Raw genomic sequence first — 26,787 nt, 5'->3', positions numbered from 1 at the left:
AGCTGTCCCACCCCCGCCAAGGTCGTTTGCCCTTGAGACCATCTTTGATCTGTGCCCTGATAGAAGGGCCGAGTATTGACTCTGGCTTCAGCTTCGTTAAGAGACAGACTCATTTGTCAACTTGTTTGTTTCGATAGCTGCTTGGGAGACGGCGGGACCCACAACCCTCCTCCCCGAGCCATTATTCCAGAATTAACTCCCTTTTCAAGGGTTTTCAGGCAAGGTCGTTGCAGGTGGCCCCACACAGTCTTCTCCTTCTCATTAATTGATGTCACCGAGGTTTTAAGCAAGGTTAGATCCAGGAGGCTGCTGCCAAGGCTCTGGGTGCTGCGAAAAGCTGGGTGCAGGTGCATTAATCTGCGGTGCTCCCAGCTGGAAACGCAGAGAGGTCCTGTCTGCTCGTCGGGAGCTCGGAGATGGGGTCTCGGATGAGCTCTCGTGGTGAGATCCTTGCAGGAGGTTCTCTAGGAATGGTTGCATAAGGATTGCAAGTAATGAAGATTAATTTCTCTTGTCAGTTGTCATCAGATAACACGTCTGCCAATAATAGCTTCTGGTTTTAATCCAGATGGTCAGATGAGGTTAATCAAATAAGTTACCCAGGCTTTTTTTCTTTTCCTGTTGGTCGGTGAATAATGCATTGACAGGCATTTGCTTGTAGCATTGAACCTCTCTAGGAATTACCTCCTGTCCATTAGGGTGAGTATCCTGGAGAGCCTGTTGTGGCAGGGCTGGGACCTTGGTGGTGGTAGGGTCAGAGATGGCCAAGTGACAGATGCATTGCATCTGCTGTTCCTCAGAGTATTTAGGTGGAAACAAGCTTTTCCTAAAGTCATGTGAAACGACTGGAACTCTAGATGTTGGCATTCCCAGGGTTGCGTAGGGATTTGGAGTGGGTTGGTACAACAGCCTTGGGAGGCAGAGAGGTTCGTGGCGATGCAGGAGGAATATCTCTGCTTTGCTTAGGTTCCGAGGAAGAAGCAGCGGCTGTGTTGCTGAGGACAGATGGCTGCAGCATGGGGCATTTCCAGACCTGTCTGACCATGTGTAGGAGAAGCAGGTGAAGACAAAGAGCCTGGAGACCTCAAAGTCTCCCTGCCCTGGTGGGGAAGGGGCTAGCGATGTATCAGCACTAGTGTGGCCAGCAGGACTAGGGCAGGGATCGTCCCCCTGTACTCAGCACTGGTGAGGCCGCACCTTGAATCCTGGGTGCAGTTTTGGGCCCCTCACTACAAGCAAGACCTTGAGGTGCTGGAGCGAGTCCAGAGAAGGGCAACGAAGGTGGTGAAGGGTCTGGAGCACAAGTGTGATGAGGAGCAGCTGAGGGACCTGGGGGTGTTTAGCCTGGAGAAAAGGAGGCTGAGGGGAGACCTTCTCGCTCTCTACAACTGCCTGAAAGGAGGGTGTAGCGAGGTGGGGTCGGTCTCTTCTCCCAGGTAACAAGTGATAGGACAAGAGGAAACAGCTTCAAGTTGTGCCAGGGGAGGTTTGGATTGGAGATCAGGAACAATTTCTTCCCCAAAAGGGTTGTCAAGCACTGGCACAGGCTGCCCAGGGCAGTGGTGGAGTCCCCATCCCTGGAAGGATTTAAAAGCCGTGTAGATGTGGTGCTGAGGGACATGGGTTAGTGGTGGCCTTGGCAGTGCTGGGTTAACGGTTGGACTTGATGATCTTAAAAGTTCTTCCCAACCAAAATGGTTCTGTGATTCTATTCTATTATGTTATTTCTTTACTCCTGAGAAATGCAGTAGTGTGTCCTGAGCCTTTGATGGCCCAGAGATGTGGCAGCATCAGCCAGACCCTACAGTGCCCATGTCAAGGGAAGCAGCTCCAAAACCAGAGCTGGGCTGTGCCACAGGGGTTAACTGGTGCTGGCTGTCCTGGGTCCTGCCGTGCTCCCGAGAGCCAGGAGGGAGCTTGGGGAAAGATGTTCCTGGCTGTTGCCACGGGCATTTTGCTTCAGCAGATCCCGAGGTAATGAGGCATCGGTAATTGCGTGGCTCCGTGCTGGCTGTGATGTGACTGGCACCGGAGAGCGTGTGTGTGGCGCGGGTCCCTGCAGCCCCGGAGCGTGGAGCAAAGCCGGGGAGAATGCTGAGTGTGGTGGCAGGAATGGCCCAGGGATTAGAGAGCAGGTTGTGAAGGGAGAGACTGGAGGAGGTAAACTTATATAGTCTGGAGGAGGCTCAAGGGGAGACACGACCAGGGTCTATAAATACACACAGCTATAGGAACTAGGGGAGGAAATTATTCAGAAGAGGAGCAGTGCCAGAAGCAAAGGCAAGAAAAGTTTATGCTGGGCCTTGTGTGGAAGGAGAACAGCCTCCAGCATCAGGCTGAGGTGGGGTACCACTGCTGCCGAGCCACCCCGCTGCCACTCAAGCCTCACAAAGCTGGTTCCTCTCTCTCCTACCCAGCCCTGCTTCGTTTTACAGCAGCCCCACCTCGTTTCTTCTCTGCCAGCCGTTTCACACGGGCGTCTTGCACCGAGCAAGCCTTGGAAGGTTTAATAAAACAGATTGAGATGCATTTGGGCTTCTGGCTTGACAACTAGTTCCCCTTGGACAGGAACATTTGCCTTCGCTGGGTGACAATGCTTTGAGCCCGTAGCCTCAGGCGCTGTGGCTCATTGCTAGTCATCTCTCCAATGAATAATACACGGGCCTGAATATCTGTCTGCATACATCTTCCTTTCCTAGCGGGTAATTTAATGTTATCTTTGGGCCTCCTTGCTCCTGAGATGAAGAGATTGCTTCAAACCTGCAGCCCGCAACCGCAGCCATTGGTTTCAGACGTCATTAAGTTTCATTATAACAAATAAACACTGCAATGACATTTATAAGTTACCAGAGAGCACAGAAACACAAATATGAAGCAGATAAACTGCATTTGATCCAAATAATTACTGCAGGCAATATCGAGCTTAGGCTGAGCTGGCAGCCGGGTGCCGAGTAATTTATAGGAGGCCGTAAGGCGCCGTGTTGCACGTTGCTGCTTAAAAATCACGATGATGGTTGTGTGTCTGTCCCTAAAGCCTTAACCAGGTTACGTTCCTGCCTGGCTGAAGGCAGGAGGCTGTTCCTCGAGTCAGAAATGGGGGTGGTACTGGCTAAATGTGTGGCTCTTACTAGTTTTGAGACTCTTCCTCTCCCCATTCCTCAGAATTTTAGCCTGAGAAAGCACCTGCATTTGCAGTTTGTGGTTGAAACTGTAAAAGAGGCATTTTTAACTATTTTTTCCCCCCTCTGGAGGTTTGCTATCCCCAGCTGTGGACTCATAAGGTTTCAAGAGGGGGGAATCCTCAGAGATTTCCACTGTAAGAGAGTGTACTATGATAATTATAAAGTTCCTTTTGTTTTGACTCCCTGCTTTACACTATGCTACGCTGGGGAAGGAATCCTTTACCAGCAAACCACGTGGAAAAGCATCTCCCCCAGCTCCCCCGCCACTAAAAACCTGAATAAAAAGAGGTTTTGTTGCTGTGCTGGTTGTGTGAACTCTCCCAAAGCTTTGCCTCCCTGCCTAGGGCTGGGGGTTTGTCTGCTCTGGGGTGGCACATCATCTTCTAAGGGAGCCATGTGGAGCTTGTCAGGGGATGGAAAGCTTCCGAGGTCCTGCAGGCATGGAGGCTCAACCCAGGAGGGGGGTTCAGCAACAGCTGTGTTTATTGATGAGCATCTCTCATTACCTGCTAATTAACTCAGCAGGTTGGAATGTGCTAATCTGCTCTTGGCCTGGGGTTTTGCACAAGCAAGCCATTGACTCGGCAGTGGGGACCATTGAGAAGGAGCTGGTAAGAAAACAAACAGCGGAGTCTTGTGTTTAAATACATCTGAGTCCCCTTCTGATGCCGTCCCTTCCCTGGGGCTTCTCCCAGGGGTGATAAAGCAGTTACAGGGCTATAAATATTGACTGAATTTGTGTTTCCTTCTCATTTTGTGCAGCTTGTGGCTTTATTGGGTAAATCCCAGTCAAAAAGCAGGAGGCAGTTGTCGTAGGCGATGCTGCAGGTCACTGGCCCCCTCCGTGATGGCTGAGCAATGGATAAACGCACTTTGTAGGCGTTTCCCTGGGTCTGTGGATACCGTAGCAGAGGTGGTGTGTCAGGGGAGGGAAGATTTTATTAGGTCTTCATGTATGGATAGAAAAGTACATGAGTTTTTAAGTGCCTTCCTTGGGTAACGAGGAGGGGGACGTGCGTGAAACGTTTCCTACTCGGCCGATGATCTGCTCCCTGTCTGTTCATCTCAGCATCTCTTACCTCCTCCTCTCTTTTCCTTGCCACTTTTGTGTGTATTGCATCTGCTTAACTTTAGGCCGTTCTTCAGAATGATTTGTTTTAACTCTAAATATGAATCTTGCATGTTTAAAAAAAAAAAAAAGCACACATATTTACAATCATTTCTGCTTGGAAAAATCCAAACAAACAATAATTACAGCAGAAACCTGCTAATTCTCATTCCCCTTCGCCTTCAGACTTGGTAATTCACGCAGCACAACCCGAAGCAATCTCACCCTGCTTCTCAGCTCAGCTAAACAGCAGGGAGCTGGAGTGAGTCCTCGGTGCATCTGTAATATCACAGAGCTAATCTGACCAGGAGCCTCCCCAAAAGCAACACGGCCGATGTTTCATGCAGACAGTGGCCTTTCAACGTTTCACGGCAATCATAAGACTTGTTCTCACATTTTCCTGCCTCAATACGTGGGGTTTGATACCCTACCCAGGCATCTCTGAGTCAGGGAAGGTGTCTTGGAGGGCATCTTGCATCATGGCAACTCAGGCACCTGCGAAGATGGAAACAAAGTCCTGGAGAGAAACTTGGCTGATGGTTCTTTGCGTGAATTCCCAAATCTGTACGGTGAGCATAATCTCTGCAATCTGTGGTGAGATTACTTGCACTCAAATTTATTTTGAGAAGGATGTGGGTGTATATATATAGATGAAAGTTTGGGCTATTTTGTGATAAGCTTTGGCAGAACCGTGTTTAAAGCAGTGGAAGGTACGGGGGACAGAATTAAAGCTGCTTGTGTGATGGAGCGAGTCCAGAGAAGGGCAACGGAGCTGGTGAAGGGTCTGGAGCACAAGTATGATGAGGAGCGGCTGAGGGACCTGGGGGTGTTTAGCCTGGAGAAAAGGAGGCTGAGGGGAGACCTTCTTGCTCTCTACAACTGCCTGAAAGGAGGGTGTAGCGAGGTGGGGTCGGTCTCTTCTCCCAGGTAACAAGCGATAGGACTAGAGGGAACGGCCTCAAGTTGTGTCAGGAGAGGTTTCGATTGGAGATCAGGAACAATTTCTTCACCGAAAGGGTTGTCAAGCACTGGCACAGGCTGCCCAGGGCAGTGGTGGAGTCCCCATCCCTGGAGGGATTTAAAAGCCGTGTAGATGTGGTGCTGAGGGACACGGTTAGTGGTGGCCTTGGCAGTGTTGGGTTAAGGGTTGGACTTGATGGTCTTAAAGGGCCTTTCAACCAAAACGGTTCTATGATTCTATGAATGGGGTTTTCACTGGGACTTTGGCTAGAAGGTGGAAGAAAGGAGCAGAATCTTTCAGTAGTTTTAGTATTATCTGCATTTTCTGTTCTGAAATGAATCTTCATTGTGATTTCTCGCCGTGACTCAAAGCGTGCCGTAACGGATTTTGCAAAACGCGGATGGAAGTGGAACGTGGTGTGACCCAGGGCGAGCCCTTTGGTCTAATTTTCCACCCTGTAGACTTCACAACTTCCAGTTGCCACTCTTCCCAGGAGCAGAGCCAGACTTTGAAATCTCCACATCGTTTGTGAAATGGATTATTCACCCTTCTCGTTTTCCTACGGACGAGTGTCCTGCGTGCCCTCTGACTCTGAGATTTATAGGGCTGTATTTCAAAAGAGCAGCCCTGATCTGGGAACAAAGGGTGGGCTAAGGGGGACGCATGTAATCCAGGACTGGGGGGATCACCTGAGAGATTTCAGAAGGTCATAAGAGATCAAATCCTGAGGGATTTTTATCTGAGGGACTTTGGTGGGGGCAGTTTGCTGCCCACCAATTCGAGCATCAGCTGTTATTTTAGAAGGAAAAAGTTCCTTTTCCTCCTTTTGTGGATTCATGCGGGTGGGTTTAGGTCCCAGGAGTGTCTGTGCAAGGCCCCTGCAGCTGAACACCCCCCGACCTATTTGTGAGTGCTGTTTGTCGGCTACAAATAGCATCAGGAAAGCATCTGTAGCTGCCTTGGCTGGAGCTACCGAAGCGTCCCCTCTTCTCTGGGCTCCCCGTCGGTGTGGAGCCGTGCCAGGACAGCGACGCCTTGACAGACCAGCAAATGGTAATTTATTATTCTGCGACAGGTTCCTCAGGAGCGCTGATAACGAAATATTTCTTAGAGTCGTTGGCAATTTTCAGTGGGAGCTGGGGCCTCCGGGCAGATCGATGTGAGGAAATCTCATCCCCGCTGCTCACGAGAGCAAAGCGTCTCCTGGCTCGAGCGAGGGATGCTGCTCAGCGCCGGGCCCGGGGTTTGCAGTGGTGCTTGTGCTGCTGTTGCCCTCCCTTTGTAGCCAGAACAGGCAGCATCCCTGTACCCCGAGCAGCCTCGGCGGGAGGCTCAGAGCTTGTAGCTCGCTTTGGCCCCGATCACGGAGGAAGCACACGCACCTCTTCTGTCCACCGTGAGCTTCAGCAACGCAACGAGCTTTGCATCCTGCTCCCCGCTGCGAAGCCTCGCCTGCTTCTCTGAGCAAACCCTCGTGTGCTGGCCCCTGTGGCAAAACACCACCCAGTTCTCTTCGCTGCTTCTATCTCCAAGCCAGGAAAAGTCCTGTGTGCCCCAGAGCTCATCTGGTTATTTTTTTTTCCCAGCTCTGTCTAATAGAAGATAACGCTGCTTCCTACGAGCTCGGCTTTTATCTGGGCAGCAGGTACACGGGAGGTTGTTAAAGCAGAACGGCCAGGAGCCATCTGCTGAGGCTGAATATTCAGCGCAGTCCAGTCCGTACGGTTGCTCGAACGCTGCTTTTTGGGGACAGCTTATTTGTGATTCTTTGATGCAGTACGCTAGTTTGTTTTCTATCAGTGTAGCTACTAAGAAGGGGAATTTAATCTCACAAGAGGTAATTCTGGAAGCTGGCGCTGGGAGGAGGTTGCTAATAAATATCCCACGGTAAGTATAATCTTACACCTTTCCCAATTGGTAGCTAATAACAGAGCAGACGATGACATTTAAGCCCTTTCTGCATGGCTGATCAAACTACTCCCGGTGACTTTGAAAGCAGTGCTGGGATTTCACGTGGGTATCAAAGCAAGTGGAATACTCGATAGTTCACATCTCTTTTGCCTCTGTGACTAATAGACAAAAAGATTTCTAAAAGGTCTAATATCTTATTCAAAATTTCTCTGTCTCCTGTTTGAAGCTGCTTGGTGGACACAGTGGGATGCTGATGTTTCTTCTGGAAGCAGCATTAGGAAAATATCCGACGTCGCTGCGGGATGAGCTCAGGTGTAAGTGCAGGCTCGCTGGGAGGCAAAGGGTTATGCAGAGGCCGAGCTTAAACTCAGCTCTGGCTGTTGGCACGGCTTTTCTTGGGGTGGTCCCTGCCCCCAGGATCGTTTTGGCTTTGGTTTCACCTAAACGTAGCCCACTTCTTGCCCTCCGTAGCTCAGTGTGTGACCCTTTAGTAAGTGTATAATTCAGCAGCATCAAGCGTACAGAACCACGTGAGCCAGACTTACATAGTCAAACTAAAAAAGGCCAAACTGACATTTTTGTTCAAACAGATTTCTTTTTTTTTCTCCCCCAAGGAAGCAAAATAAAATAATGAAAAGCTGATGCGAGGGCTGGACTCAAGGTACCTTTCTTTGCTCTTCCATGAAGCTGAAAGGAGGAGCAAGACATGGCTCTGGCCATCACCAAGTGACCCTTGAATCCTGTGTCCAGTTCTGGGCCCCACACTTCAAGAAAGATGTTGAGGTGTTTGAGCGAGTCCAGAGGAGGGCGACCAAGCTGGGGAAGGGTCTGGAGGGTCTGACCTACGAGGAACGGCTGAGGGAGCTGGGGTTTTTTAGCCTGGAGAAGAGGAGGCTCAGAGGTGACCTTAGTGCAGTCTACAACTACCTGAAGGGAGGTTGTAGCCGAGTGGGAGTCGGCCTCTTCTCCCAGGCAACCAGCGATAGGACAAGAGGACACAGCCTCAAGCTTCGCCAGGGGAGGTTCAGGTTGGACATTAGGAAGCATTTCTTCTCAGCAAGGGTCATTAGCCATTGGAAGGGGCTGCCCAGGAAGGTGGTGGAGTCACCATCTCTGGAGGTGTTTAAGAAAAGCCTGGACATGGCACTTAGTGCCATGGTCTAGTTGCCATGGTGGTGTCAGGGCAATGGTTGGACTTGATGATCCCAGAGGGCTCTTCCAACCTGATTGATTCTGTGATTCTGTTTGATTCTGTGACCCTTCCTTGGGGATGCTGCTCCATGTCTCCTTACTCCGGACAGCATCGCTGGTGCAGTTCATCTGCTCCTGTCTGGGGAGCCACGGGTTTTTCGCTCTTCTGAAGGTGCAAGAAAAGCTTGCCTTTGTTCTTGCTGTGCCCGTGGGGACGCTTGGCTGTCCCTTTCCTTTCTGCTCCACGGGTGCTGTGCTCAGCCAGAGCTTGTCCATGATCTCAAGGCTGGGCTGGGTGGCATCTCTCACCACAGAGGTGACTGGGGGCAGGCAAGCAGGTAATAAGCGGCTGTGCCACCCACACGGCTCTTCCCTGCTCTCCCTGTTTGCTTCCCCGTGACTGACAATTCCAGAGAGCTTTGTAAATAATGTAACGCTTTTGTCTGCTTGCTTTTCCTCGTCATCTAGAAAAATCAATGTGGGCAGGTGTTTTCAAGTGCGATGGGCTCATTGTCCTTGGCTCGGAGGAGGGGATCCATTTGAATGAGCGCTGAGAACCAGCCTGTTTGTCACAGGATCGATGGCAGAAGCTGCGTGGGGTGGTGCAGAGACAAGCCCTCGTCTGTCAGGAAAGCGTGGGCACGCAGCCATCTCTATCCTCCCTTCCCAGTCCGCTCCATGGTCAAGAGATGGCTCCATCTCCAGGCGTCCAGCCAACCCTGAGCTGGGCTGAAATGCCATGACTTTACGTCAGGGCTCTTGGTGGTGGCTTGGTCTGAAGAGGGGACCCTTCTAGGGTGGTGCGTAGGCTTAGGTTATAGAATAGAATCATAGAATTGTTAAGGTTGGAAATGACCTAAAAGATCATCAAGTCCAACCATCGACCCAAAGCCACCATGCCCACTAAACCATGTCCTGAAGCTCCACATCTAGACGTTTTTTGAACACCTCCAGGGATGGTGACTCCACCACCTCTCTGGGCAGCCTTTTCCAATGCCTAATGGCTCCTTCAGTGAGGAAATTCTTCCTAAGATCCAGCCTGAACCTCCCCTGGCATAACTTGAGGCCGTTCCCTCTCGTCCTATCACTTGTCACCTGGGAGAAGAGACCGACTCCCACCTCACCCCACCCTCCTATCAGGCAGTTGTAGAGGGTGATAAGGTCTCCCCTCAGCCTCCTCTTCTGCAAACTAAACACCCTCACGTCCCTCAGCCGCTCCTCATAAGACTTGTGCTCCAGACCCTTCACCAGCTTTGTTGCCCTGCTTTGGACTTGCTCCATCACGTCAATGTCCTCCTTGTAGTGAGGGGCCCAGAACAATATCACGCAGCAGCCCCTCGATCATCCTCCTACCACGCGTCACGCCGGCTCCGAGTCGGGTTAGCTCTCTGCTTTTAGGGACGAGGAAAGCGTCCCACCGCTCTTAATCACCGTCCCTTTCATTTCCCAACAGTAATATTTTTACAAGGAGCTTCACAGTCCTCCTTTGCCACTTCTGTCCTCTCCTCAACAAAAAGGACTAATTCTTTTCAAAACACAATGGCAACTCAAAGCTCTACTTACATAAAAGGAGCCACAGTGTCTCTATTTCTAATGAGTCATTGTTCCCTCTGCAAGTCCCTTCTCCTGGGTAATGAAAATTTAACTATCTGCTGTTGCCGGTTGTCTCTTCTTGCAGCAAGTTGTCTGCAGGCAGGCTGTTTTTTACACAGGAGGCTGTGAGCTGAAATAATTCAAACAAGAAGTCGTGCAAACAGATTTCAGTCTTCAGAGAGCTTAGAAAGCCCGTTGCCCATTCAGGCTTTGGCCGTGGAAGGAGCTTCAAGGTCCTGCTGTGTCGCAGACGCCCTGCGTGACCTTGGTAGTGTCGGCGTGTAGGTGCCTCCCTCTGTTTTCTGGGTTGTAAAATGGGATTTTTGGTCCTTCTCACCATGTGTGGGTGTTGGGACTTCTCTGAAAAGGGATGCTTCGGCGCTGGCGGCGTGATTTCCCTTGGAAGTCACAAACATAGCAGAGTCTCAGCCTTTGTTTGACAGAACAAGGCAACATTACAGAGAAACACTGAAAAACAGGAGCCACAGGTGCAAAATCCATTAAGGAAATACAAAGAGTTCTGAAGTGATTCTCTCTTTTTTTTTTTTTTCCCCTCTTTTCTTTACGCTTTTATGACGTGCTTGCAACTTCATAAGGATCCTGCCTGTAATTTTTTGAAAGCAGGGTTAGCGTTATTGCCTGCTCGCCGTTCACGGGGGGTCCTTTGTTCTCCCATTTTTGTTCCTGCCATTTAGGATTTCGCTAGCTGTGAGAAGTGCCCCCAGCTTTTGTTTTCTAGAGACTTCCTCCAGCAAGGCAGGAGATCGCCGGGCCAGAAAACAGGTCGCGCGGTCGTCTGGCAGCGTAAATAGCTCCTCAGGGAGCGAAGCAAAGCCCCAGCAACCAGGAGAAGATAAGGCTCTGAGATCAAGAGCCTCTCGCACCTCCTCTGACACCAAAGCCCCCATCTACAATAGCAGGTGGACGTGGATGCTCTCGGGGTGGCAGAGTCGGTGCCGAGCGGCTCCCAGCGACGCTTGCAGGAAGCCAAGCGTCAATTGGGTTCGTTCTTTCTTTGAAAGTGTGCCAGGTCTTTATGCTTGAAAAGAGGAAAAACAGGGTGTGGAAGGAAAAGAGGACGGTATTTGGGTTGGGGAGGACTTGTAGACATTGCTGCATCTCCTTGGTGTGTTTGGGATTGCTGCCACAGGGCAGAGGAGCGCTTCTACAAGTACCTGAAAGGAGGGTGTAGCGAGGTGGGGGTCGGTCTCTTCTCCCAGGTAACAAGTGATAGGACGAGAGGAAACGGCCTCAAGTTGTGCCAAGGGAGGTTTAGATTGGAGATCAGGGACAATTTCTTCCCCGAAAGGGTTGTCAAGCACTGGCACAGGCTGCCCAGGGCAGTGGTGGAGTCCCCATCCCTGGAAGGATTTAAAAGCCGTGTAGATGTGGTGCTGAGGGACATGGGTTAGTGGTGGCCTTGGCAGTGCTGGGTTAACGGTTGGACTCGATGATCTTAAAGGTCCTTTCAACCAAAACTGTTCTGTGATTCCCAAAACCAGAACGTGGGTTCCCTTCGTGCGGCAGGAGGGTGAGAGGGAGATGGTGGATGGCTGGTGGCTGGTGTGGGTACCTTACCTGGACTCTTGGTTGCGTTCATGTGGTCTGAACTCCAATCTCTGCAAGGATTTGGATTTGGGAAGCCAGGTTATAGTTAAAACCGGATTTTGTTTTTGGCTAATACCCTGTTTAGTGGAAGGGGAGAGAATGGGAAGCTTCTGGTTGACCGACAGCATCTTGTGTGATCATTTAAGTGCTTGTTTTGTTTTGTCCTCGGAGTCAAACCACCCTGATTTGAAACCAAAGCACCATTTTCTAAAAACATTGTAAACGTTCACGGGAAAAGTACCCAACTGACATGTTTCAGCCCATTTTCTTGTAGCTGAAACAGCTCAGCCTGCATTTGTAAATCACGCTCTCCCAATCTCCCCGTTTTCAGTTCTTTTCTGTCTTATCTCCCTTAAAACTTTTCTGCAAATCACTTCTTCCTTTGACATTAAGACATAAGACAGCTGAAAGCAGTAACGTGGACGGGCCTCTGATCTTCCAAACCCAGTTAAACCCAGTAATCAGACTTTAAGCTGATTTGAAAGCTAGTTGAGCTCTGCCTTCACTACTTTTTTTTTTTTTCTTCTTTTTTATCTGATTTAGGGAGAGATGATCCTGCCGTGGAGCAGGGACTGGGCCAGGTCTTTACCCCCATCTCTCTCCTGCGACTGAGCTGTTTGTAGCTGAGTTGGAGCCTTGGACCAAAAAAAAAATGGTTTCAAGTGACATTTTTTCACACTGAACAAACAGAGGGAAGGAAAAGACAGGAGACATATGCCATGTTTCTGCTCTGATTTTCCATGGCCATCAGCTGCTCTCTAAAACAAATCAAGAAACAACAAAAAAAACCAACCCAACCCTAAAAAGGGCTTTGTTTCCACCAGCAATTACCAAATGAATGGTCATTTAGTGCTTAATGGACATTTTCAGAGGGCACGGACACCACTTTGTGCTTCTGCTTTCTCATTACGACTCTCGCAGCTCCCAGCTGACAACCTGATAATTCTCGCCGATAAAACAATCTCGTCGCGTTATTGCCGCGTTCCGGCGCTGGCCCCGCTTGCCTTAAGAATTGTCAAGATTACAGAGTGAGCCGTGAAAACATAGTTAGTGGGCAGAAAAAAAAACAAACCATATATATATATAAAAACAACACCAACAAAGCAAAATGCTCACTTTTTTTCTGCTTCCTTCCCTAATTTTCTCTCTTATCCTCACTTTTCTGTATTATGCTGTTATCCTTTATGAGTCTGAATTAAATAGCTGATTACTATTCCTTATTAAATCAAATTTCTCAATCTTAATTCAGAATAACAAGAGTTTCTGCTGGTATCGGAGGCCACTGGGACTTCCAGCGAGTTTCTTCCAGCAGAAAGAGCTGGAATCTCCTCTGGGATGAACCTGACCTGTTGCACCCAGAGCCACCACCGCGGCCTTTTGGAGCACCTGGGATGAAAATCAGATTTCCTTGCAAATATGTGGGTGCTGGGAGAGGCAGAACCTCTAAATACCTGTGAATATGGTGCTCGAGGCGCATCTCAGATTTGCAAAAATTTTAACCTGCTGTACATAAACCAGGAGAAAGGATAGTTCTGCTCTTCCCTGTGCGTCTTTAGCTGGCTAAGAGCAAGTTTCAGTTAAGCTGCAATAAATTAAATTGAAATATAAGCGTTCACACGTTGGTTTAACTGCCTGAGTTAGAAAATGATTGAGCTTTGTAGCTTTGCCCTGTAGCCAAGGCCCAAGAACTCACTTGGAAACAAGTTTAGTTGCAAGAACTTGTGTCACGCTTAACCTTGGGTTAGGATTAATCATCAGTCAATGATTAAATTGAGTTAATGTAAATTAGGATTGAATTGATTTAGGGTGGTTCACGTGGAGACTGTCCTGGTTTAACAAATTGATTTTAAAGAGAAACTTTTTCTTCAGCCCGGTGCGATGCTGGGTATTGAGCTGACATTCAGCTGAGGGGTGCGGGCTTTGAAATGTGGGCCTGTCACGGGGCATAATTCACGCTCAGCGAGGCTCCTGATCTTTAAAACCCCTCAGGTAACACAGCGAGTCGCAATCCAGTCGCTTTGCCTTTCTCCCAGCTTCTCTCTTCTCAGATCTCTCCTATATCCAGAGTCAGATCAAGGCTTTTAAGAGCTGGCAAAGCACTAGCGTTGTTCAGATGCTCTACAAATAACTGACAGAAAGGACCACGCTCCCGAGGTGGCCAGAGATCAGCACATCACCCTGAAATGGCTTTACATTTAGGACCTTCCAGCATTAGGCTGTGGCACCACGTACACGTGCTGGCTTGTAGCACAAGGAGCCGCTCTAAGGTATCCCAGAGGTATAATTGGTTTACAGAATCACAGAATCAACCAGGTTGGAAGAGCCCTCTGGGATCATCGAGTCCAACCATTGCCCTGACACCACCATGTCAACTAGACCATGGCGCTAAGTGCCATGTCCAGGCTTTTCTTAAACCCCTCCAGAGATGGGGACTCCACCACCTCCCTTGGCAGCCCCTTCCAATGGCTAATGACCCTTGCTGAGAAGAAATGCTTCCTAATGTCCAACCTGATCCTCCCCTGGCGAAGCTTGTGGCTGTGTCCTCTTGTCCTATCGCTAGCTGCCCGGGAGAAGAGGCCTACTCCCACTTCACTACAACCTCCCTTCAGGTAGTTGTAGACTGCACGAAGGTCACCTCTGAGCCTCCTCTTCTCCAGGCTAAACACCCCCATCTCCCTCAGCCATTCCTCGTAGGTCAGACCCTCCAGACCCTTCACCAGCTTGCTCGCCCTCCTCTGGACTCGCTCCAACACTTTGTCAGTGTTTGTTCTTGTTTTTAGTATTTTCTTTACAAAAAAGAAGGGGAGTGAGCTGGCACCGTGCTGCCATGTGCCCCCATCTCTGTTGAACGATGGGGATGTGCTGTATGGGCACCCCAGATGACTGAAAACCTTTGTTTTTATAAAGAAAAAAAAAAAACAGAAGGAATTAACACTTTGAACGTTTTTCAATCATTTCAAAGCCAAAAAATGAGGATGTATTTCAAAGAGTGAAAATAAAACATCCTGCCAGCGCTTAGCAAACCCTGATGTGAAAGAGGTTTTGCTGCATCAGAGTCTTTTGTGTTGGAAAGGAGAAGTCTCACCTCGCACCTGAGGTGTGAGACATCTTGCCGTGGCAGGAGATGAGCCGAGGGCTTTGAATTGTTATTGCAGCATTCAGGGTGGGGAAGGGCGAGGAGAGAGATGATAAACCACCGCGCTTGGTCCGCCTGTGTCAACCAAGGTGGTCGGTGTCATGCTTAAGAGCTTGGCTAATTAGGGTTGGAGGGCTTGACGATGAAACTTTGGCGAAAGGCAGCGCTGAACTGGGGCTGTTGCTGGTTCATCCCCAGATGTGTGTGAAGCTCCCAGTAAAGACCAGTAGGTTACACTTTGGAGAAAAGAGCAGCAGTTGGTTATTTTCATGCGTGTTTTGTAGCAGGTTCTTAACTGCACATCCTGATTTCAGAGAGCACGTGAGGTGGGAGTGAAACTCAGAAGCAGAGGACCAGTCATCCCATAATTAAGAGCTACAGAATTCAGCCTCGGGTTGTGCTGTGGCTGGAGCATCTCGGGCTGTTGCATCCCATGGTGCTGCATCGCGTTGAAAACCGCCGGAGAACTGACAGCCTCGTCTCGCTCTCTCCCCCTTCCAGGCCAAGCGTCCTCCTTCACGCAGCAGCCCCAGGACCAGGTGGTGATCGCCGGGCAGCCCGTGACGCTGCTGTGTGCCATCCCCGAGTACAATGGCATCGTGCTGTGGATCAAAGACGGGCTCGCCCTCGGTGTCGGACGGGATCTCTCAAGTAAGTCGTGATCCTCCCCTACCTAAGCAAGGAAAACTCTCCCTGCCCCACAGCACAGGTGCAGCCACAATATTGATTTGGAGAATAACAAGTGTTTTCATTTCAACTACAAAACCTTCCAGCCAGCTCAAACGTTTTGGGGTGACTTTTGGAAACAAATGTCACGTTTCCAACCACAGGCTGAAATGTTTTGTAAATGTTTGAAAGTGCCTGTTTTGACATTCTCAAAAAAAAAAGAGAAAATCTCTCTTTGCTTTGGGTAAACGTGTTTGTTGCAATCCAGTGCAGCCCTCAAGTGCTCGTGGCTTCCTTAAGCTGTACTTCAGTTTGGTAATAAAATTCCCCAGACTTCTCGTTACTTAATCCCACGCACATATTGTGATCGAGGGTTTATTGCAGCTGGTGAAGACTCTGCAACAATACTGGAGAAGTCATACAGTTTATTCTATATATTTTGCTAGAAAATACTAATTTTTTAGTGAAATATTTCACAGGACTAAGGGAGAGCGTTGGCTTGAAAGCCAGAAATCTGGGAGGGCACCGAGCCCTTCCAGGAGCTGCAGCCTTGTCCCCCCTGAGCACTGCAGAGGTTGTACACGTGTGACGTTGTCACTGCTCGACTTCTGCAGAGCGCAGGAGACCTGAGAGGGTTTTGCTCCAAGTCAAGCAGCAGCATTGAGAAACCAGGGGAAGATTCGTGTTTCTTGGTCTCTGGGGACCCTCCTCTTCTCTAAAGTGCAATGCCTGGTTTTCCTTAATCTCTATTTTTTATAATTGCTATTAATAATTAATATTATTCTCATAGAATTACTCATTTCTCAGACTCGTCTGAGTGAGCAGTCCCCACTTCAACTGTTTTTCAGAGCTCTCTGCCCCAACTTTTACATATATTAGAGAGCTGAGCTTGCCATAGGAGACCTTACAACACGAATGGGTACCAACAGCTCCACCGAAGTATGTAGCTTACGTGAATGACTTCCACAATTAACGGAGCTGGGGCTGCTTTAAGCAAGAGGAACTGCCAGCTCGCACGATACCAGCTCAGCCAGTCATCTAATTAGCTAAATACAAACAAACCCATCATTTGTATTTCTCGCGGTTCAGGAGAGCAAATCCTGCTGTTGATAGCTCGCGAAACAACAAAAAGGCGAGAGCGTGCCAGGCTGCCTGCGTTACGCAGCGCATTAATCACCAGGATGGGGGGATGGCAGCCTTCCTCCCGCGGTGCTTCAGATGGCTCCAGACGCAGGGCGGGCTGATCAGGGCTGGTGGGACCCCCGCAGACCCCTGCCCAACCCTTACGCAGACCTAATAGTGGAAGAGTTGCAGGGTTTAGAATCATACAATCACAGACTGGTTTGGGTTGGAAGGGACCTTAAAGACCATCCAGTTCCAACCCCCCTGGCCACAGGCAGGGACACCTTCCACCAGACCAGGCTGCTCCAAGCCCCATCCAACCTGGCCTTGAACGCTGCCAGGGAGGGGGCAGCCACAGCTTCTCTGGGCAACATGGGCCAGGGTCTCACCACCCTCACAGCAAAGAATTCCCTCCTAAGAACCCATCTAAATCTCCCCTCTTTCAGTTTAAAACAATTCCCCCTCGTCCTGTCACTCTATGCCCTTGTAAAAAGTCCCTCTCCAGATTTCCTGTAGCCCCTTCAGGCACTGGAAGGTGCTAGAAGGTCTCCCCAGAGCCTTCTCTTCTCCAGGCTGAACAGCCCCAGCTCTCTCAGCCTGTCTCCAGAGCAGAGGGGCTCCAGCCCTCTGAGCATCTTCGTGGCCTCCTCTGGACTCGCTCCAACAGCTCCGTGTCCTTCTTCTGTTGGTGCCCCCAGAGCTGGACGCAGCACTGCAGGGGGGGTCTCAGGAGAGCAGAGCAGAGGGACAGAATCCCCTCCCTCGCCCTGCTGGCCACGCTGCTGGGGATGCAGCCCAGGACATGGTTGGCTTTCTGGGCTGCGAGCGCACATTGCCGGCTCATGGTGAGCTTCTCGTCACCCATCACCCCCGAGTCCTTCTCCTCAGGGCTGCTTGTCTCACAATGAGCACGTGCACAGCTGACTTCAGGAGTTAAGGAAATCCCGTGACAGGTCTCGGAGGAGGTGGTGGGTTTCCTGGTGGAAGGGCTCATCCCTTTCCCTAGGGATTTCAGTTAATGCTCTTTCATCTGCACTTCTTTTTGGAGCTCTTAGGGCAAGACCTGCAGTCTCTTGCCCGAATTTGGAAGGTGTCTCTCCCTCTTTCCTCTCTTCCAAGGCGAGGAAGGAGCTGCCTGGCTCCTGGGCATTTGCTGTGGGGCAGCTGGGGCTCTGGACCCATGCCATATACTCTTCATCCTTGGGCTCGTTGGTTCAGCTGCCTCCTGACTCGTGCTTTGCGTTCCACAGGTTATCCACGCTATCTGGTCGTAGGAGACCATCTGTCTGGAGAGCATCACTTGAAAATCCTGAGAGCTGATCTCCAAGATGACGCTGTCTACGAATGTCAGGCCATTCAAGCGGCCATCCGATCCAGACCTGCCCGGCTGACTGTTCTCGGTAAGTCCCATCTCCTCATCACGTTGGAGGTTATTTGTGGGGTTTCTTTTGTCTCGTGGTTGCAGTGAGTGGCTTTTTGATAAAATGTTTTGTTGCTAAATCAAGAGGACTGGAAATGAATCCATCGTGAGAGCGATGAGGGTGGATCTTGATCCTGAGAATGGTAGCAAGGGGAGCTCTTGAGGGAGTACAGTGATGCTGGGATGAGTAACGCAGGCACAACAGGTTTGGTACTTCAGCTCTACAAATATACGTGCTAATTCATGAGTGGATGCACATAAATTTAAGGATATGAAGAGTGTCAGTGCCATGAGTTACCCTTGCTGCAGTGTTGTTATGTGGCAGGACCAGGACTCTACCACTTGAGCAAGGCTGGTTTTCATACTATCTTCATACTACCTCTTCTCATACATATGTGTTATCATCATGCATTTCTTGGTAATTGATCTTTCCCATCAGCACCACAGGAGGATGTTGCATGGGTTTGCAAACAGGAGGTGGCTCCCAACGTCTTGTAAAGACCATTTTTGGATGGGAGGTGGCAAAGGGGAAGGGCTTTGTCGGCAGGTTGGCAAAGCGGTTGGGGGTGCTTATGGGGAGCGCTGGGAGAAGGCAGGCTGCATCATGAGACTTCCCAGAATGGATGTGGCTTCAGAGAAGTTAATGAAAATGGTATTTTTCTGGAAAAGCTTGGACAAAAACTAGTCTGTATTGCTCCCAGATGCATCTTGATTATTCAATCCCCACAGTGAAACTATTTACATATTTCAGTTTGTTCAAATTGAAGTTTGGATTTGGTTTTTCCGTGTTTGTGTTTTTTTTTCCTGGCTAATTTTTAGGGAAAAATCTTCTTTAAAAAAGATCCAAACCAAGAGTTTTAGTGCTTTTAGTCAGATTGATGCTAATTAGTCTTAAGCAGCCAAAAAAAAAAGTGAATTAAGGTACTAGCTCTAGTTCAAGATGCGCCTTATCGGAGTCTGCGCGCCCCTCCTTCGCTTGGGCTCCCTCCTGGTGTTGTGAAGGCAAAATACGTTGCCGGAGCCAGACAAAAGAAATAATGTTATTTAATTAGAGCTAAAGATTTCAAAACTAATTTAGTCCCAGGGCGCACGGGCGTATGTCAGAGCTCAGAGCTACTGCGAAGCGTTGATTGAGCGGAGAGATGTTTTTACGGATCAAAAGGAAATCGTTACTATCTTTGGGGTTATGGAACGCGTTGAATAGATGGTAGTTAATGTTTATGTGAATATACATGGTAGTTGCTAATTGGTACATTTACCTCAGATGTTCAGCAACTTATATTTGCGGCGTGTTTTCCTTTCAAGAAAATTAAAGTGATGGTGCATTCAACTTCAGCGCGATCGATAAGAAAATGGGGCTTTGCAAGCCGTCGGTAGCGCGTCTTTGGCTTTAGATGTATTTATGCAGATGTTCTGGGGAAGTTTAAGGCTGGTTGGGAGAGGTGCAAGAGGACACAGCCTCAAGCTTCACCAGGGGAGGTTCAAGTTGGACATTAGGAAGCATTTCTTCTCAGAAAGGGTCATTAGCCATTGGAAGGGGCTGCCTGGGGAGGTGGTGGAGTCACCATCTCTGGAGGGGTTTAAGAAAAGCCTGGACATGGCACTTAGTGCCATGGTCTAGCTGACATGGTGGTGTCAGGGCCATGGTTGGACTCGATGATCCCAGAGGTCTCTTCCAACCTGATTGATTCTGTGATTCTGTACAAGTGATCATCCACAGCCTCGGAAAGGGGCTGGAAGGGCGTTAGTGGTCAGCAGATCGCCCTCGGGTACCTCTGCGGTACAATGGTGTGTCCTGCCGCACCGGTGTACATTGCTGTGGGTGGTCTGCGGTCCGTGTTTTCGCCAGCCCGAAGGAGGGGGATAAAAATGATGCATTAAGAGTAAATGCCTCCAGCACCCCAGGTGTTAAGAGCGAGCGCTGGCTCCGGACAGCTGATTACAGCATGCGGTGTGTTGAGCTGAGTTCACTGTACCTTAGGGGAGCCCATTGTCTGCTGCTGGGTTTGCCAACGACTCGAGGGGCTCGTCAGCCAGCTGGGGGTGTTGGGGGCAGTTCTGGGGAACCCCATCCTGCTCTATCACACCCAACCTTGTCTCTGGAAAATACCTTGCCTGGTTTTTTTTGCGTGACTTGGTGCTGCCTTGTCCATCCTTGCCAGCTTTTCCGCTTCCTTGAGATCAAGAGATCTCCTAACACCTCCCAGTTCAGTTCCCAGCTGCTGTCATTCATGTCTGACAACAGCTTTACGGGGCTGATGCCTCCACTTCCCAGCTGGGATGCAGAGCTACACCATATTTTAATTAAATATTTAAGGTTTTGTCACATTGTTTTCAAATCTACATGGTTAAATGTAGTGGAACAAGATCATTCCCTAGCCTTGGAAGTCCAAACAAACAGATGAGCCTATTAGTGTCATCAGCATCAGGGAGTCTTTTTATTTGTAGAGTCTCACGGACAAATATTGCTCGGGAACCCGGCTAACCCATCCCAAAGCTGAAGGACCCCCCTTCTCCAGGTCTTCCTCACCTTCCCTCCTACCGTTACCCAAATTGTCCAGGGCAGGAGCGGCTGCTCTCTCTCCTAGGGACGTCTGCCCCAGCAGGGAAGGCAGCGAAGGATAAAGCTAATGAGATGGGAATTGGGAGATACTGGCCCTGCACTTCAAAAAAGATGTTGAGGTGTTGGAGCGAGTCCAGAGGAGGGCGACCAAGCTGGTGAAGGGTCTGGAGGGTCTGACCTACGAGGAACGGCTGAGGGAGCTGGGGGTGTTTAGCCTGGAGAAGAGGAGGCTCAGAGGAGACCTTAGTGCAGTCTACAACTACCTGAAGGGAGGTTGTAGTGGAGTGGGAGTCGGCCTCTTCTCCCGGGCAACTAGCGATACGACAAGAGGACACAGCCTCAAGCTTCGCCAGGGGAGGTTCAGGTTGGACATTAGAAGAATTTCTTTTCAGCAAGGGTCATTAGCCATTGGAAGGGGCTGCCCAGGGCGGTCGTGGAGTCACCATCTCTGGAGGTGTTTAAGAAAAGCCTGGACATGGCACTTAGTGCCATGGTCTAGTTGCCATGGTGGTGTCAGGGCAGTGGTTGGACTCGATGATCCCAGAGGGCTCTTCCAACCTGGCTGATTCTCTGTGATTCTCTGTGATACGGAGACATGAACGTTTTCTGCGAGCAAAGGACACCAGGGCAGCAGTTTGGCAGGAGAGCCCAAGCCAGGCAGGCTTTGGGAAGCCACCAGAGGGCTATTCGCTACCTGGTACATCTTCAACGGCAGGGCTTCTTAATTTATGATCTATTTAACTAAGCTGGGGTATTAATTAAATAAAGTGAGAGCCTGATTAGGGCTTGGAGAAATTTAAAAATAAAATGAGGCAGCAATGGAGCGAAATTGCAAAGCAAACACTTTGGCTGTAACCACTGGAGAGTTCCCTCCGGTCTTCCATCAAAGCTCGGAGCAAGGGAGGGCAAATACAAGAGATTATAGAGCCAGCAGATGTGTGTTGTTAAAATATGCATCTGCCAGCCGTGTAGTTTAAGGAGCCAGAGGGCTAGCTCGTGGATCCTTCTGCGCTCAGGGGACCGTGACTGAATCCGAGGCCCCTCCGGCCGAGCTGGGATTTGCAGACGCGTTAATTAGCGCTGAGTTCCCAGCTCTCGAAGGCAGCCGAGCGAGGAGAAACTTTGAAGAGAGCATTGGCTTCCCCGGGAGGGAGGAGAGGGGAGGGGGAAGAGGGGAGCCCCGGCTCACCATGCCGGTCTTGCAGCGGCGTTGCGAAGCCTCAGTCCACGATGACTGGGGTAGGCAGGACCCGTGGCACCAGGAGAGTGTTCAAGCGAAGCAGATGGTTGCTCTCCTTGGCTGGTGTCTTGGCAGGAGCATCCCAAGCCTGTCCTGGTCTGTGGTTCTCCCCAGCAGGAGATGTGATGGTGGGAACTTGGTGACAACCAGAACAATGGGACCATGGGAGTGTGAGGAAGGAGGCAGAGGAGCTGCTTCCAGAGACTTAAGGTGAATAATTGATAGGCAATTAACTTGTGCATTCACCTTTTATAGTCTAATTCTCTGTCTCCTCCCCCTCCACGGTGTCTTCTAATATTAACTCTGCCTTCCTGTGTGTCCCATTAGAAATAAATCTTCCTTAAATCAACATGAATTATTTAACGTTACAGATTAAGTTAATTTGAAGTGAGAGCTCCTGTCTTTTAAGATGACACAAGCCAGGGACAGGAGAAGAGGAGGGTCACCTAGGTGTCACGTGCATTTGCATTCAATCACAACCCTTTTCCTTGTTTTATTTTATTTTTTATTTTATTCCAATCCTCTTTCCAGCTGAGTGTTTCCAGTCCTCCCCTGCAGAGCAGAGTAAGCTATTTCCATTACCAAAATGATCGCTGGCAGCTTGAGACATCTGTGTTTCCCAGCTTTCCTGCTCTTTAGCGGAGTTTGATCAGAAAATAAAGAGGTTATGGCCTGGGAAAGGCCATTTTTCAATATTTGTTTGTAATGCTGAGCTGCAGTGAGAAAACGTGGACTAGGGGATGTTTCTAATCCAGAAACAGTGCAGCTTGGAACCATCTCAAGTATTTTTCCATACTTTTGAACAAAATTCAATTCTGTGAAGGCAAAATTCAGCCTAAACCGGCACGTGGAGTCAGGATGTCAATTCAGAACAAAAAAAAAGAAGTGATGAAAATGTGATTATTTTCTTCCAGTCTCTTCTTGAAAAAGTTTGGGTCTTCACGAAGCTGTGTTTTCTGCTGGGAATATTTTGAGTGGCAAAATAGCAACCGGCTCTACTGAGAATGAAACAGAAACATCAAACAATCGAGCACAAATCCCAAATAACCTAAATATTTGATGTCATGTCTGAGCAGCTTAAGTTTACAGCGCTCTGAGCCGGCTCCTGTTGGTAGTAGAGGGTGGATGGGGTTTCCTTGCTATCATCCAGGCATGAGAAGGCATCTCCATGGGCTTGGTTCAGGTTAGACATTAGGAAGCATTTCTTCTCAGAAAGGGTCATCAGACATGGGAAGGGGCTGCCCAGGGAGGTGGTGGAGTCACCGTCTCTGGAGGGGTTTAAGAAAAGCCTGGACATGGCACTTAGTGCCGTGGTCTAGTTGCCATGGTGGTGTCAGGGCAATGGTTGGACTCGATGATCCCAGAGGGCTCTTCCAACCTGAGTGATTGATTCTGTGATTGATTCTGTGAAAAATAAGAACTATATTCCTTCCCGACAGGACGGGGCTGTCTCTGAGCAGTGGCTGGTGTTTAATCACACACAGGGAAGTTCATCTGGGCCAGGCCAGCGCTAAGCAGATGCTGCCTCCGCTCCCTCAAAGCCAGGTCTGGTGTTACCGGCTCACACCATTTTGTGAACACTCTTATAAAATTCATGTTTTCTTAAACCCCGGGGTCAGGTGATACCACGAGAGCCGTCTTGTTCTGTAGGTAAACAACCTAAACAACCCTTCGGCACCGGGCTTGGATACCCACGGGAGATTTGTGTGCCTGGAAGCCCGTCTGTTTGCTTTGAACCGTATCACTTGGTGTAACCAGCAGATACCACCTCTCCCATCAAACCTCACCTTGATTATACACCCAGAGCCACAACAGCTTTTGGGTCGCTGACACCTCGCGTTCCCCATCACACAGAAACCCCACACACGTGCAAATCTCTCTTTGCTTCGCACGCCTACGCTGATCCCTCTCGCTTGTCTTCTCCCTCTCGCTGATCAAGACAAACCCCCCCATCTGCATCCTACACCCCCTCCTCGGTGTTTTCATTACACACACACAACAGCGATATAGATTGTGGTGCTGCACGCTTGGGCTGCGTTCAGCAGCTGCTCAGCCGAGGGATCCGTCACCGCTGGGAGCTCGGTGGGTTGTTAGTGACCTGCCAAAATGTATTGACTCCCTCTCCCCTCGTCAGCTGGCAGAGAAGAATGAGGCCCTCGAAGCGTGACATCACCCGAGTGACAGCCCCCGCTTTCGTATCGATCCCCCCCTAATGAAAAACGAACCCGTGGCTCGGCGCGGGCAGAGAAGACACTTTGGGGGAGGACGCAGAAAAGCGGCTGTGGAGGTGGTGTTCCTGCTGGAGGATGCCTGCCCGCCCCGCATCTCTGCTGGTGGCAGCCTGGAGGGATGTTTTCTTGGGTCTGAGAGCTTCGCCAGCCCTCTCCTGGGTTGGTTTTTGCATGTCTTGTATTTCTCCTCCTTCGTTTAAGTGTTGTCCAGCCTTGTACGCGTAGGGCCTGTTTCTGAGCTCCTCTGCCAGCCGTGATAGAATCACAGAATGTCAGGGGTTGGAAGGGACCTCTGGAGATCATCGAGTCCAACCCCCCTGCCAGAGCAGGACCAATCTAGGGCAGGTTGCACAGGAACGCATCCAGACGGGTCTTGAAAGTCTCCAGAGAAGGAGACTCCACAACCTCTCTGGGGAGCCTACACATTAATCAGATCCCCTCTCAGTCTTCTCTTCTCCAGACTAAAAAGCCCCAGGTCTCTCAACCTTTCCTCATAAGGCAGGTGTTCCAGTCCCTTCATCATCCTCGTAGCCCTCCGTTGGACTCTCTCCAGTAGATCTCTGTCCCTCTTGAACTGGGGAGCCCAGAACTGAACGCAACACTCCAGGTGAGGTCTCACCAGGGTAGAGTAGAGAGGAAGGAGGCCCTCCCTCGATCTGCTGGACACACTCTTCTTAATGCACCCCAGGATACCATTGGCCTTCTTGGCCACAAGGGCACATTGCTGTCCCATGGGTAACTTGTTGTCCACCAGGACTCCAAGGTCCTTCTCCACGGAGCTGCTCTCTAGCAGATCTGATAGAGTTCAGGCTTTGTAGCACAGCTCCCAGCTGCGACCGGCGTCTTCCCCAGGTCACGGTGGGTCAAGGGTTGGTGAATCCTGTGATGAATCTCTCTTCTTGTTACAAATCTGTCTCAATGCTCTCTCTTCCTGGCCTTTCCGAGCAGCAGTTGATGCATTTCTCAGCGTGTCTGATGGGTGTCAGCTTCCCATCTGATGGTAGGACAGGGATGGGTTTGGGCCTGTGACGTTCCTTTTAGCTCAATGTGGGCTTCAAAACTGGATAACTGCATCTTAATGATTGACCTGTGGGTGTCCTTTGTAGTTAATGGGCAAATAACCTTCCCTGTCCCAGGATATTCATCTCATGCTAAGGTAGATGTTGGACAAATGACCCTCTGGAAGGGGCTATTACTCTTTTTTGACATTAAAAGGTGCCTGGTGCGCTCAAATTAAGAGTTGACCGTGCAGACATCTCAAGTTTGTTAGAGATGACTTGGATGGGCAGTTGGAGATGATGGCAACCACCACTGCCTTGGGCCGGTACTTACTTCCTGAGGCATGCAAAGAGTTTCGGCTGCGGGCTCCATGAGTAGTTTCATAATTCACTATTTAGGTGGCTTGGTTTTGTAGTCCTGGGCGGTGATGTGGGTGCTGAGCTCTGGCGGGGTGTAGGAGGCAGCAAGAAAATGCCCAGGGATCACTTCAGGTGCTGAGGGACCGCTTTAGGTGACAAAGAGAGGTGGCAAGCATGGCCGTGGCATTGCATGACCCATCCAGGACTCTCCTTGCTCCTGGGAATTTGGCTGAGGCTTCTCCCCCGGGGGGACAGGCATAAAGCCACGCCATCGGGTTCCTCTAACGTGCTCAACTCCGACCTCCGCAAAGAGAGACGAGGGATTCGCAGCAAATTATGGATTTAACACCTATGATGAATCTCTGTTACAGCATGAAATGAGAAAGGAAAATGTAACTAAAGGGAAGATCTCCCCTGGGCAGCAAGAGACTGTGAGTTATGAGAGGCTGGGGAAAATGGAGAAAAAATGGGGGGGGGGGGGGATCAGGAACTAGGAAAAACCTTGTTCCCTTAAATATTGCAACACCTTTTATAAGCCACCGCTTGCAGATTAATAGGGATGTGGATTGGAGGCTCAGACCCGTGACACGTCCTGACTCCTGGGTCCCCACCACCGCAGCATCCACCTCTGGCTGCGGCTGCTTCCGTAGGGTTAATCCCCAGGGCTGCCCAGGGAGGTGGTGGAGTCACCATCTCTGGAGGGGTTTAAGAAAAGCCTGGACATGGCACTTAGTGCCATGGTCTAGTTGCCATGGTGGTGTCAGGGCAATGGTTGGACTCGATGATCCCAGAGGGCTCTTCCAACCTGGTTGATTCTGTGATTCTGTAATCCCTCTCCTGGGACATCAGCGCAGGCAGCGAGTGATGTTTCCAAGGCTGTTGAGCTGGGCGTGGGAAGCAGAAACTGGGGTGGAAGCGTCACGCTGGGTGTGATGCAGCTGGAGATGAATTCCCACGGGGAGGAGCTGGCAGGCGGGTGGATTTGCTGGAGATGCAGGAATGAAAATGGGCTTTAGCAACAAAATATGGGCTGAGCACTGCTGGGAAGAGCAGGGCAAGGGCACCCAGGGTGCTGTGGGCTTGGCCTCCTGACTGGGTGGGCGGAAAGGGAAGCCGGTGATTTATGGCCTGGATGGAGACACATGAGTCCCAGGTTCATTTCTGTGCTGCCAAAGCCTCCGTGTGCGACCTTGAGCGAGTCCTTCAGGCTCAGCTCCCTCCCTTAAAGGAACAAAAAAGGATCAGGGTGATGCAGAAACAGGAAACTTTGGGTTATAAACGTGATCTGCCTCCTACCCTGTGCTCATTGCAGTTATGGATGACATCCAAGAGGATTTCTCGGGGTGGACAGTGGCCGAGCAGAAATGCTGCAGGGTCACAGCTTTGGAGACAAGTGTCTGTATCCTCCTTTGAGTCATAAATCAGGAAGGAATCGAACTCTCCTCCCTGTGACACTGCAGCACGCGGGGGGATCCTCTTACTGTTCTTAACTCCCAG

The 26,787-nt window shown here is 50.1% G+C and overlaps 1 protein-coding gene across 1 annotated transcript in view; it reads left to right on the top strand.

Annotated features, from left to right (window-relative positions):
• The window catches only part of KIRREL3 (kirre like nephrin family adhesion molecule 3), a 110,353-nt gene that overhangs the window by 11,069 nt on the left and 72,497 nt on the right, over window positions 1-26,787 (top strand). Inside the window, exons 3-4 of the mRNA XM_068418138.1 lie at window positions 15,192-15,341; window positions 17,729-17,878. Coding sequence (XP_068274239.1) covers window positions 15,192-15,341; window positions 17,729-17,878 — 300 coding nt within the window. The remainder of the gene's footprint in view (window positions 1-15,191; window positions 15,342-17,728; window positions 17,879-26,787) is intronic.

The sequence above is a fragment of the Nyctibius grandis genome, chromosome 25 (genome assembly GCF_013368605.1).
Source record: "Nyctibius grandis isolate bNycGra1 chromosome 25, bNycGra1.pri, whole genome shotgun sequence".
Classification (NCBI taxonomy): domain Eukaryota; kingdom Metazoa; phylum Chordata; class Aves; order Nyctibiiformes; family Nyctibiidae; genus Nyctibius; species Nyctibius grandis.
This window is presented reverse-complemented; position numbering and strand designations above follow the sequence as displayed.